The 14,163-nt window shown below is 46.1% G+C and overlaps 1 protein-coding gene across 2 annotated transcripts in view; it reads left to right on the forward strand.

Moving 5' to 3' along the window:
• tbc1d30 (TBC1 domain family, member 30) overlaps nt 1–14,163 on the forward strand; it is an 84,943-nt gene that overhangs the window by 17,628 nt on the left and 53,152 nt on the right. For both annotated transcript variants that reach the window (XM_067999473.1, XM_067999474.1), the window contains exon 3: nt 12,492–12,553. In XM_067999473.1, coding sequence (XP_067855574.1) covers nt 12,492–12,553 — 62 coding nt within the window. The remainder of the gene's footprint in view (nt 1–12,491; nt 12,554–14,163) is intronic.

Genomic DNA, 14,163 nt, shown 5'->3' on the forward strand with positions numbered 1-14,163 from the left:
AAGAACTTTCCAGCAGGATGATTATTGAGCCATTCAAGTCTCATAGGGCCAGAATTTACAGTAGTCGGCGAACAAATGGTGCCCTCTATTTGCCCTCTATCCTTATGTTCAAATCAATCCATGGCCTTGCCCCTCCCTATCTCTGTAATTTCCTACAACCCATGCAAGAACTCTACGTTCCCCCAACATTGGCCACTTGTGCATTCCTTACTCCCTTTGCCCTACCATTAGTGGCCTTGTTTTCAGCCGTATAGGTCCTAAGCGCTGAAATTTCCTCCCTAATTCTTTTCGCCTTTCCACCTCCCTCTCTCTTCCTTCAAGACCCTCTTTAAGAAGCTTTTAGTGACTCCTCCTAATATCTCCTCCTTTGGCTCAGTGTCAATTGTTATCTGACCACACTTATGTGAAGCGCCTTGGAGATGTTTTCTTGTGTTAACGGTGCTATAGAAATGCAAGCTGTTGTTCTGTAGTTCCTTGCTTGTTTCATTAGACTTCGTTGCCCTGCCCCCACCAATTAAATATCATTTATGAATTTGAGAAATATCCAATGGAATGATTCATAATATAATCACATCACTGTGTCTGCCAGCACAGATGTTAAATAGTTCAATTCAAAACGGTCAGAAAAATGTAGAAGTTTAAATATAATACATGTAGTGCCTGCTGTAATGCAAATTTATCCTAGTAGCCAAGGTGGTAGGGTTTTGAACTGAGCTTTCCAGGAGCTGTTTTTTTTTTGAGAACTCTCCAATAAGATGTAAAAAGTCGGATAGCCAGTTGGTGAAGGAAAGAATATTAGAGCCTGGTCTTGAGTTGCTTCCAAGCCTTTATTCACAGATCACCCTTACACTTTGTGCACCCCTTAGATAAGTTCCCTCCTATAAATGGATACAAGAGCGTCCCCAATGATACCCACCACCTGAATACAATTAAAACTAATTGATATAAACCACATGGATACAATTAACATGAGATGGCAATATATACATTCACCTTTACCTAATTATAGCCCTTTATGAAAATGTTTAAATGAACTCCGTTGCAGAAACTGCGATCTAAGATCATTTCACAGTGATCAATTTAGATTGTTATTTAATGTTTTTGCAATTAGATTCTTATTGCTCATCTTTTTTTCAAATTGGCATCAGAGCATTTCCTTAAAGTAAAAGAGACATTATCACCCTTTGGGGAAGGCTAGGTGCTTTGGTCAGATTTGAGATTCTATGGGAACCGTTTGTTCCGGAAACTCAGTTGGGGCTAGAGACACATCACATCTACTTTACCCAAAATTATCAAAAGAAGGAAAATATACTGAGATAATTTGCTGCTCAGAGAAATTGCATTGCAGTTGCCTTTTTATTTCCTTGAACGGTACTTAACTTTTATAACGTGACACGTTCCCTGTGGTCCTTCTGTATGTGTTTATAACAAATATTTTCAAACTAGCCTCTGTGTTAGCGTTCTCTAATGATGTATGTCTAGATCCGAGTCTGTGACGATATTGACATGAGAAGGCAGCCCTCAAACTACGTGAGATGTTTCTGCGATGTTGACGTCCTCTGTTTTGGATAAGACGTGTCTATTTTAATTAAAAATAAAAACAGAAAATGCTGGAAGTACTCAGCAAGTCAGGCAGCATCTGTGGAAAAAGAAAGTTAACTTTTCAGGTCTGGACTGGAAGACGTTAAAGATTAAACAGTTTTTAAGCAAATACAGAGCCAGAGGGAGGGGAGGAAAGAACAAAAGGGAAGGTCTCTGATAGGGTGGAGGGCAGGAGTGATTAAATGACAAAAGGGATGATGCAAGATAAGGAGGGTGGTAATGGGGCAAATCAAGAAAAGAAAGATGGGTCTAGAGGAGCTGTAAATGGCAACATCAGAACCATTACCAGCATCTGCTGTCCGATAAAATGGGAGCAATGATTATGATCTGAAGTTATTGAAATCAATGTTGAGTCCAGAAGGTTGTAAAGTGCCTAATCGAAAGATGAGGTGCAGTTCCTCGAGCCTCTGAGCATCATTGGAACAGCGTAAGAGGCCGAGGACAGAGAGAGTGGGAATGGGACGGAGAATTAAAATGGCAAGCGACCGGCAGGTCAGGGTCATGCTTGCGGACTGAACGGAGGTGTTCAGCAAAGTGATCACCCAATCTGCGTTTGGTCTCCCCATTGAAGAGACCACAATAAACAGCAAATACAGTATACTAAATTGAAAGAAGTACAAGTAAATTGCTGTTATACCTGGAAGGAGTGTTTGGGTTCCTGGATGATGGGAAGGGAGGAGGTGAAAGGGCAGGTGTTGCATCTCCTGCGCTTGCATGTGAAGGTGCCATGGAGAGGAGAGTGGGTGTTGGGTGTAATGGAAGAGTGGACCAGGGTGTCGGGGAGGGAGCGTTCCCTTTGGAATGCTGAAAGGGGGCAGGAGGGGAAGATATGTTTGGTGGTGGCATCGTGCTGGAGGTGGCGGAAATGGCAGAGGATGATCCATTGAATGTGCAGGCTGGTAGGGTGGAAGGTGAGGATATGGGGGACCCTATCATGGTTCTGGGAGGGAGGGTTAGTGTTATAAGCTGGATAGCCCTGTGGTGAAGGATAGAATACTAGAGCCTGGTCTTCAATTGCTTCCAAGTCTTTGTTCACAGAGCTCCACATTACACACACCACACCCTAGAATTTTTTTTCTTTTATAAAACCAAAATAAGTGTCAAATTATAATTTTATTATATCAGTCCAGGATGTACTCCAGTCCCTGTGGTGCCCACCGGTCGCGGAAAGCCTCAAGCGTACCGGCAGACACCGCGTGCTCCCTCTCCAGGGCAACCCGGGCGCGGAGAATGCCGCGGGAAAGAGGCAGACAATCGGAGCGACCGCCCCCCCCACGGGCCGCGTCTAACCTGGACCTGTGGATAGCCACCTTGGACAGGCTCAGGAGCAGGCCCACAAGGACGCCCACCGACCTGCCCGCACCCACCTCCTCACCGGGCGGCCAAAGATCAGGAGCGTGGGACTGAAGTGCAGCCAGAACTTGAGCAACCCCCTTAAATAGTGGAACGGGGGCTGCAGCCTCCCACACCCTGTGAATAAATGAAACACTGACTCATCCAGGCCGCAGAAATTGCAGGCGGCCTGGCAGTCAATGAAATGGCGTAAACGCCTATTGGTCGCGACTGCTCCGTGCAACACTCTCCACCCCGGATCCCCAATGGCACACGGGAGGATCCCTGAGTAGAAAGCCCTCCACTGGAGATCCCCGCCTCCGCCAGATGGCAGGATGGTACACCAGGGCATGTCCGGGCGAGAGACGAGGGCGAGGAAGTGGAGATTGTGCAGGAGCAACCTGTACAGGAAATCCCTCTGCGCAGAGTGAAATGGCACAGAGGGAATTTCCAAGAGACGGCTCAAGTTGTGAGGCACAGCCCTCCAAGGGAGGTTTCGGGGCCTGACGCTGATGAGGAATTCCGTCCGAACGGGGGTCAGATCGGACGGGATGGCTCCACACGCTTGAGCCTCCTCCACACAGAGTGGAGTCAGGGCCGAGTGCCACTTTCAACGCCCGGATGGCTGCGGCCGCGTCCCAGACATGGCGCAAGGACATCCATGCAGCCAGTGCCTTGGGCCATCCAGCCCGCCCCTCCGCCATCCAGGATGTCCCTGACTCTGGTTGCCAGGGCCCTCTCCTCCATCAGCCACGTGCCGCCGAAGCCAACACCGCAGAGGAATGGATTCCTGAGCAGCGGCTCCTGCAGGACGGCTGCCACCCCCGACGGGGGAGAGCACCGGCAGGAGGCAACCGTATTCCAGACCCTGATCAGATCCTGGTAAAAGACAGGCAGCTCCCGCAAAGACGCGCGGCCGCCCGGCAACGTGATAAACAGGAGCTGTGTGTCGTAACTCAGGCCGTGCAGCTGGCGGTAGTGCAGACCATCTTGGAGGATCCTCGACATACAGGTATCGCTGCAGGGTCCGAAGGCGGAAAGTTGCCACCTGGGTACGGACGCACACCAGCCCCTGACCGCCCTCCCTAAGCAGGAGACTCAGGACCGCAGCAGTGACCCAGTGCATCCTTTTGGCCCAGAAGAAGTAGACAAGCTTTTTCTGAATCTTGGCGACGTACTCAAGGGGAGGGATCAAACTGACCAACCGGTACTGCAACATTGCGGCCACCAGCTGGTTTATGACCAGCACTCAACCCCTGTAGGAAAACACTCTGAGCAGTCCTGTCCAGCGCCCTCGGCGAGTGGTGACTTTGGCCTCCAACTCTTGCCAGTTCACCGGCCAGGCTTCCTCGGCAGGGCTAAGGTAGACTCCCAGGTACTAGAGGTGCATGGCCATCCAGGCAAAAGGCTGTAGCTCCTCCGGCAGGGAGTCCGCCCTCCACTGACCCACCAGGAGTCTGGATCATTTCTCCCTGTTGATCCTTGCGGAGGACGCAGCAGGGTACGCCTTTTGGCACTCGCGCATCTTCCGCAAGTCAACGGGATCTGTGACCACGAGGAGCATGTCGTCGGCGTAAGCCGAAAGGACGACCTCCTCGCCCGGCTCGCGCAGAGCCAGTCCTGACAACCTTTTCTGCAAGAGGCGCAGGAAAGGCTCCACGAAGATGGTGTATAATTGGCCAGACATGGGGCATCCCTGACGCACACCTCTCCTGAAACAAAGGGGCGCCGTCAAGGATCCGTTAACCTTAATCAGACGCTCCGCGGTAGTGTACAGAAGTCGGATCCGGGCGACGAAATGCAACCCAAACCTGAAAGGGCGCAGAGTCCCGAATAAGTACTCGTGATCCACCCTGTCGAACGCCTTCTCCTGAAGCAGGGAGAGGAAGGCGACCGACAGACCAGCCCTCTGGGAATGGTGGATCAGGTCCCGGACCAGGTGGATGTTATCGTGGATTCTCCTGCCTGGGACCATGTAGGACTGGTCGGGGTGGATCATGTGGGCCAGCACAGTGCCAAGGTGAGCAGACATTGTCTTGGCGAAGACCTTTCTAATCCGTGCTGAGGAGGGAGACCGGGCGCCAGTTTAAGGTGATGGAGATCCCCCTTCATCGGCAGCAGGATGACTACCGCCCTGTGCCACGAAAGGGGTATCTCCGCGGTCGCCAGACTTTCTCCCAGGACCCGCGCGTAGTCGCCCCCCAGGACGTCCCAGAAGACCCTGAGGAACTCCTCGGTCAGCCCGTCCAGCCCCAGGGATTTCCCACCAGAGAGCTGGTGGAGGGCTCCGGTCAGCTCTGTCAGGCTTAGCGGAGCGTCCAGCCGGTCGGCGCCTTCCGGGCCAACCTTCGGCAGGTCCTCCCACAAAATTCTGAGCGCTTCCTCATTGGACGCACCCTAGATAAGCTCTCTTGTATGGGGATACATAACACCCGAATACAATTAACACTAATTGATATAAATCATATGGATACAATTAACAGATTCCCTTCTCACTTTCTAAATAACAAATAAACTTTATATATACACAATGCAAACAAAAAAGTTTAAAAATCAAAAACTTCCATACTCTGTACAACTTATTATTCAAAGTATTACATTGAGAGGCGACCCTTCTCCAGGACCCCTAATAATTTCTTCGTAGTTGTACTTCTTTTAGTAAAACAATCTCACAGTTGATGGCTTGAATCCCCCCATTTAATTTTAGAAGATTTCCTTTCTCTCCAGCATTTGTTTCAAGCCAGCAAGGTCAATCCATAATCTTTTCTCACTCACATTTTTCATAGAGCGTACATTATCCCGCAATGAACGATAGTCTACATAACGTTCAATGGGTATACTATCTTTAGTACTCCCATTGTACAGGATATCACTCAAAATATTTGCCAAATAGAATCCCATGTCCACTGTGTCGACAAGAGCCAGTGTTTCAGCAGCCAGAGTATTTTTAACAACCCTTTTTATTTTCTTAGCTTCCCAAGCTAGCGGTCAACATTTCCCATTCTTATCCATAAGAAACACTATGAAACCCCGCGTTAGCGAATTCAGCTCTGTTATGTCAAAAACTTTGCTGGTGTCCCAAGTCCAGTCCCTATCCATTTTTCCATACTTTTATCTAGAATAACCTCTTCTCCTTACTAGGTATTAGTGTAGAAATACTAAATCTCATAGGCAGGTCAATAAAATGTAAGATGAAAACATTTCTATCTTTGACCCATACCTTTAGATCCATGGCAACTACCTCATTAAAGTCACATGCTAATGGAACACTTACAATAGGACATGGGGGCATCCATCTATACTTCTTACAGATTTCACAGTTCTCGTTAATCTCTATGAGCCTCGTACATTCCTCATCAACTACACCTGCATCTTTTAGAAGACTCTTGAAACATTGACAAGTAGAGTGGGCAATTTGTCTATGTAACTTTAAGACAATTTTTTTCCCCTCTCTTATTCTTATCGCCTAATGCCATTAATACTTGCCTAACATGCTGATGAGAAACATCAGGTTTTATTAAGGGGATGCAATAATGCCCTGACTGGGTAAACTGCAAATCAACCGATTTGCCAAAAAAGATTGCCTCACCTTGTTCCATGTCAAGTTTCATTTTTGCCTTTTATGGAAGGTTTACCCAAAAGCATAGGTATCTCACTAGAGACTATATCCGTACTTATAAAATGCTTACTCTGGCTATCTTACATGGAATTACCATTCTCTTGAGTGACCTCAAGGTGTTGTCATCTCCAAACCTAAAACGTAGATCTTTTATATTCCTTAACCTTGCATCGATCCTCACTACTTTGTGAATCAAGATAACATTTTAACCAATCTACCCCGCATTCAGTTGAAGTACATGCACTAACACTGCACAATTAAAGGAATCTGTTCAGATTCATCATTATCTTCATCCCGCTCCTCAGAACTACTTTCTTCATGCATCATCTCAAAGACCCTGTGTCTTCACTCTGGGCAATTCGCCTCATAATAATACTTGGAGTCACATCTAAAGCATCTACGTATTTTTCCTTGGGCATTCCTGGAATTCATTCGCCCGTTATCATTGTACCAATTTTATCTTCTGTTGATATAACTGGATTTGCTGTACCTGCTTTAATTACCAATCTTGCTGTCTTTAATCCTTCCATCGTATTGACGACTGTGACCGGTCTCTTGAAAATTTTGAAACCTGGTCTGGGTTTAGTATCTGGAACATTTCAAAATCTGGTAACCATTGAATTCTTCCATTCTTTGTGTCACAGCGGAAGGCCCCATTTGTTCCATGAAGGCTAAAGGGAATGACTGTTATCCCAGGAATTTTTTTTAAGACAGCAGACATTTGATCCAACAGGGTCTCCTTTTCCGAGAACTGAACGCCAGTTAGGACTAGTTGCTTGTCCGGATGAGAGATTTAGCACAATCTAGTAATTTAAACGCTAGTATCAATCCAGGGATTCCCAATTGGAACTTTGTCAACCTTTTGTACAATTTGTTAAAGTCCATGATATACTCTTACATTGAATGACCGTCTGTTTTCCAAAATCTATCAAATGCTGACCAGGCCTCATAGGCACTTAACAGTTCATCTTTCTTGTAGATTTGATCCAGAAATTCTGTTTAGAAAGGTAAAACCTTCACCATTATCCAAAAGATCTGCATTCATCCCAGAAAATGCCTTACTTCTGATCTTTCTTTGTTCAGGAAGTGACATCACCAAGACCATGCCTTGTTTTCTCTGTGGTAGAGTAGTAAACCGTGTCCACATATCAACCTCATTCTTCCACTGGTTATACAGTTCAAACTCCAAGAACATCAGAGGGAAATCATACCTCGACGATTTAAACTTGCTTTCTGCCATTTTCTACAATGGCCACATGCTCCCCAGTGGTGGATTCTCTGATGCCGCTGTGAGCCGTTAGCTGGCCGTAGGTGGTCTCCTCTCAGAAGACAATCTCAAACTTGGTATCTGCTCAGGCTTTCAAGTTTTGTTTTAAGTCCAAAAAAAATTGTAGTTTCCAACCTCCCCCTTAGGCTACCATTCTCAGCTACCATGTTATAAGCTGGATAGCCCTGTGGTGAAGGATAGAATACTAGAGCCTGGTCTTCAGTTACTTCCAAGCCTTTATTCACAGAGATCCACATTACACATACCGCACCCTAGACAAGCTCTCTTATATATGAATACAAGAGAGCTCCAATTGATACAAACCACCTGAATACAATTAACACTAATTGATATAAATCACGTGGATACAATTAACAGTTAGGGGTGAAGGCAAAAGTGCGGGAAATGGGATGGACACAGTTGAGGGCCCCGTCAACTGCAGTGGAGGAGAATCCTCGGTTGAGGAAAAAGGAAGACATACCGGAAGCACTAGTGTGAAAGGTGGCATTGTCAGAACAGATACGACGGAGATGGAGAATCTGGGAGAAGGAAATAGAGTCCTTACAGGAAGCTGGGTGTGAGAAAGTGTAATCAAGGTAGCTGTGGGAGTCAGTGGGCTTATAATAGATATTGGTTGATAGCCTATCCCCAGAAATGGAGATAGAGAAGTTGAAGAAGGGAAGAGTCAGAGATGGGCCATGTGAAGGTGAGGGAAGGGTGGAAATTGGAAGCAAAGTTAATGAAATTTTCCAATTCGGGGCGAGAGCAGGAAACGCCACCAATACAGTCATCAATGTACTGGAGAAAGAGGTGAGGGAAGAAACCTGAGTAGGACTCGAACAAGGAATGTTCACATATCCCACAAAAAGGCAGGAATAGCTAGGACCCATACAGGTTCATGTAGCGACACCTTTTATTTGGAGGAATTGAGTGGAGTCAAAGTAGAAGTTATTGAATATAAGAACAAGTTCAGCCAGGCGGAGGAGGAGGGTGGTGGTGGATGGGAACTGGTTGGGCCTCCATTCAAGGAATAAGCAGAGGGCCCACAGGCGGTCCTGGTGGCGGATGAAAGTGTAGAGGGACTGGAGTACTGTGGGGCAAGAAAAGGCTGAAACGATGGGTCTCCCAGGGCAGTCCTGTTTGTGGATCTTGGGAAGGAGGTAGAAGCGGGCTGTGCAGGGTTGGGGGACTATGAAGTTGGAGGCCGCGGAGGGAAGATCTCCAGAGGAGATGAGGTCAGTGACGGTCTGGGAAGCTATGGCTTGATGTTTGGCGGTGAGGTCATGGTCCAGGAGGAGGTAGGAAGAAGTGCTAGAGAGTTGGTGTTCAGCCTCCGCAAGGTAGAGGTCTGTTTGCCACACAACAACAGCGCCACCCTTGTCAGCAGGTTTAATGACGATGTCAGTGTTGGACCTGCAAGTCCAGTGGGAGGTAGGTTAGAGTGAGAGAGGGGAGTAGAGAAATTGAGACAGCTGATGTCATGCCAGCAGTTCCCAATGAAAAGATCGAGAGAGTAAGAGGCCAGAGGGAGGGGTCCAGGTGGAACAAGAATTCTGAAGGCGGGAGAAAGGGTCCGGTGTATGTTGGGGGAGGGGGGGATGACTCCTGGCCAAAGAAGTGGGTGTGGAGGCGAAAACAATGGAAGAAGAGCTCAGTATCATGTCAAGCTCAAAATTCATTAATGTGGAGACATAGGGGGGTGAAACTAAGGCCTTTGCTAAGGACTGATTGTTCAGGGACAGAGGGGACAGTGAAAACATGACAAAGGGTGAAATTGGAGGGAGGGATGGGGTCAGAGGAAAGTGAAGGGGAAGAAGGATCAGGAGGGGCGTTGGTATTTAACAGTTGTTGAAGCTTGTGGTCCTTGACATCTGAAAGGAAGAAAAAAAAACTTTTCTGTTAAAGCACCAGATGAGGCGAAGGATGAAATGGAACTTCAGAACTGCTGCAAGAGAAGCAACACCTGCCCTTTCACCTCCTCCCTTCCCATTGTCCAGGGCTCCGAACACCACTTGTAGGTGAAACAGCGATTTACTTGTACTTCTTTCAATTTAGTATACTGTATCCGCTGCTCTCGATGCGGTCTCCTCTACATTTGGGAGACCAAACGCAGACTGGGTGATCGCTTTGCTGAACACCTCCGCTCTGTCCGCAAGCGTGACCCTGACCTGCCGGTCGCTTGCCATTTTAATTCCCCTTTGCACTCCCACTCTGACCTCTGTCCTCGGCCTCTTACACTGTTCCAAAGATGCTTGACAGAAGCTCAAGGAACGGTACCTCATCTTTCGATTAGACTCTTTACAACCTTCTGGACTCAACATTGATTTCAATAACAACAGATCATAACCACTGCTCCCATTTTTTCGGACAGCAAGTGCTGGTAATGGTCCTGATATTGCCATTTACAGCTCCTCTAGACCCATCTTTTTTTTCTTTACTTGCACCATCATCTCTTTTATCATTTAATCACTCCTGTCCTCCACCCCATCAGAGACCATCCCTTTTGTTCTTTCCTCTCCCCCCCCCCCCTTTCTCTGGCTCTGTACTTGCTTAAAATCTGTTTAATCTTCAACTTCTTCCAGTTCTGTCGAAGGGTCATCGACCTGAAAAGTTAACTGTTTCCTTCTCCACAGATGCTGCCTGACTTGCATTGCCAGCATTTTCTGTTTTTATTTAAGATTTCCAGCATCCGCAGTATTTTGCTTTTGTCTATTTTAATTGCCCAGTATATATTTTTCTTTCCCCGCACTACGTTTGCTGACACTGACGGCAGTCAGGACGGTGCGGTGGGTTTGCGAGCAGTGATACCCATGTACTGATGCTGTGTAAAGGTGGGCGGTTACAGTGATTGCGGTAGAAAGGACCGTGTTATCACTGCTGCACTGCAGATATCTCTGGACAATGGCGAACCTTACAGGCGTTCATGAAGAGCAACCTTTATCTAATGTTTGTGCGATCGCTGCCTATGCTAGTTTTGATTTGTGTGTAGATGCACAGCCCATTTAATATATCTATTCAACAAAAAAAATACCCCGAAATGACAATTTAATTGGATTTGGCGTCTACCTGAACAATCTATCTAAACCGAAGATCCGTTTCTAAGGAGTAGGATTTCGAGGCTGTAGGTTTGAACCAGGATCCGGAATGAAAAAGGGTAAACACTCCCTGTCTTCAGGCAAACGTGCTGGCAAGTGCCTGAAAAGACAAAACACGGCCGGCATGACCAACATCATCAGCAATGTCCTTAAGAAGAGGAGCTGCATTGCCAGAACCGCCCCCCGGCTGCTCTGCACATTGGAACCAGGTGAAGCCTGTAAAAACCCCACACTAAAACCGCAATCTTTAAGAAGTACACTGTAAATCATAATATGTGTGTATGTACTATTAGCCCAATTTGTTGTACAACCCTAACAGGCGATGGAAAAATCCATGGTTCTGATATCGAAACGGTGCCTAGCCTGCCAGCAGCTGCAAAAACCTGTTTTTAAGGTTTAAAATCGCCCCTTAAATTTGGTCCGGCTAATGAGTAGTATTGAGAGGGGTGCAGGGGGCTTGTAGAGGCAGTTGGCATATTTGCAGACCCCAAATTGGGATTAAACGATTTGCATGACTCCTTGGCGAGATAGGGAAAAGCTGGAGGTGGGTTATGTTTGTATATTAACCATGCAGCCCAGGGAGTGGGAGTATATATATATATATATATATTAGTGTGTGTTAAGCCGATTAGGTTTCAGTCGCGAGGTTTTTGCGGAAACATAGCCGCGAAAAGAAAGCATCCATTGACGTGGTGGGGAATCGAGCCGGAAAACTCGAGGTGAAATGGAAGCAGGTATGGCGGAGAGTGGATGGCGGAGATGGGGAGGGCGTTGTGTGCTGTACTGATGCTGGGATTCTCATGTTGATGATGACGTGGCCGTGGGGGCAGACGGCTGGTCGGAAAGGGTAGTTTACAGCGTTGGCTACGAACGATCAGCAACACTTAACACAACACCTCAATTACAATAGAAGCGAAAGCAGCATTAAGCTCCCAGCTCCCAGTAACTGCCCTACAGACCGTGGAACCGAGGACCTCTGGAGAATGTAGCTGTATGGACGCAATTCGTTTCCCTTTGGCCTGTTGTAATGGAGAATAGCCGATTTATTACTCATCAAACAACAACCATGCTAAAACAGCGTCGATTCATTGCTCTGCTTTTATATTTACTAGAATATTCAGCACCTGTTTTTTTTGGACAGCGCAAATGGGGACATGGGTTTTTGGCAACGGCACCAAGTGCTGGAATTTTTTTTTCGATCCCAGGCTCTGAATCTAAAGCCGCAGAGGATCTAAAGACAATTTCCCATTTACCATGACAGCGCCTTTCATTACTGCTCAAAAATCCGGTGATGGTGCACAAACCGTAGAAAGGAAAAAGGCAGGAAGATCCTTTGTTACTCTGCCGGGTGGCGTGATGCATTGCGATAATACAGAGCCGGTATAATTGGTAGAGTATGCAGTTGCTGATGTCTTTTAACAATGCACGTGTACCGCAGGCCGAAGGGTCCCAATTGTATAACTAATAGGCTATCGTGAAACGAATCTGGTGATTTTTCTCATGCAAGAGCTGTACACGTTTTGGGTGTAAATTCAATCTCTTTTTCATATTAATTTTGTCTTTTGTCCCCATTTAGGAGTTGATACAAAGCTGAAATTTACAATCGAACCATCTGTGAGCAAACATGGTTTTCAGCAGGTAGGTCTTTGATCAATTTTGAAATTTCTGGGCAGTTGCAAAATACTAAAATAATGGCTAAAGTCATACCTGGCACAAAGGAAGATGGTTGTGGTTGGGGGCAAATTATCTCAGCCCCAGGACATCGCCGCAGGAGGTCCTCAGGTCAGCATCCTAGGCCCAACTATCCTTAACTGCTTCATGAATGAGCTTCCCTCCATCATAAGGTCAGATATGGGGCTCTTCTCTGATGATTGAACAGAGTTCAATTCCATTGCATATTCCTCAGATAATGAAGCAATTCATGCCTGCATGCAGCAAGACTTGGACAACATCAGGCTTGGATAAGTGACAAATAACATTCTCGCCACACAAGTGCCAGGCAATGTCCATCTCCAACAAGATGGCTCTTTGACATTCAATGGCATTCACCAGAAACTCAACTGGACCAACCACATAAATGGCATGGTTACGAGAGTAGGTCATAGGCTGGGTATTCCGCAGCAAGTGGCTCACCTCCTAATTCCCTAAAGGATGTATTGCAGCAAATCACTATGGGTTCTTTGGCAGCACCTTCCAAACCTGTGATATCCACCACCAAGAAGGGCAAGGGCAGAAGGTACATGGGAACAAAATCCCCTCCAAGTTCCGCTCCAAGTCACACACCGTCCTGACTTGGACGTGATTCACCATTCCTTCATCATTGCCAGAACCATAGAGGGAAGGAGGTTGACACTCCCTAACTAACAGCATTGTGAGTGCATCTTCACCACGTGGACTGCAGTGGTTCAAGAAGAACGCCCACCACCACCTGCTCAAGGGCAATTAAGGATGGGCAATAAATGCCAGCCTTGCGAGTGACAGCCAGATCCAGAGAATGAAAAGAATTAAAATGTGTTTTTTAAAAAAATACATGTACTTGAAATACATTGCTTGAAGTCATATTGTCTGGACTACTTAACTCTTTCAGACTCCAGTCATGCTGCAGCTATTGATCTGAGTCTAGTATTTGCCAGTTACATCACAGACTGGCTACAGCCTGACCTGAACCAGATGACAGTATCATCTGTCATGAGCTTTAATGTTCTAATATAATCCACATTTAAACTTCTGGAATATCTGAAATAATTGTTACAGCTGAGTAATTAACAAATAAGACTTAACCAAAATATTTTAATATTTAGATCCTTGCACCATTAGCAAATTCCTAATCATAGTGTGATTTTTAAATAAATAGAGCAACACTGTTTCTGCATTCATGAGATATTCTGGGGGGAAATGGCATGAAATAAACATTATCTTTCTTTTTCTATTGTCGTAAAAATAATTTGAAAAAATAATTTCAAATTACAACAGTAATGGAAATGCAAAGAAATAGAAAGGCATGACATGAGATCGGTTAAATTCACAGTGTTGATATTGTTGCCTCCAACAGCGCAAAATGGAGCAGAAAACCAAAAGATAAGTTATGAAGGCACCTTGTATAGGTTGAGATATATATTCCACAGACCTTAAATTCCATATAGTTGTCAAAAATAGCAGTACACAATTTCTCCTCCCCACTTTTTCTGAAAAAGCCACCAAACAAATATGAATTATGTGGAAATGCTGCTATTTTTCAAAATTTACTT

This window comes from Heptranchias perlo, chromosome 18, assembly GCF_035084215.1.
Source record: "Heptranchias perlo isolate sHepPer1 chromosome 18, sHepPer1.hap1, whole genome shotgun sequence".
Classification (NCBI taxonomy): Eukaryota; Metazoa; Chordata; class Chondrichthyes; order Hexanchiformes; family Hexanchidae; genus Heptranchias; species Heptranchias perlo.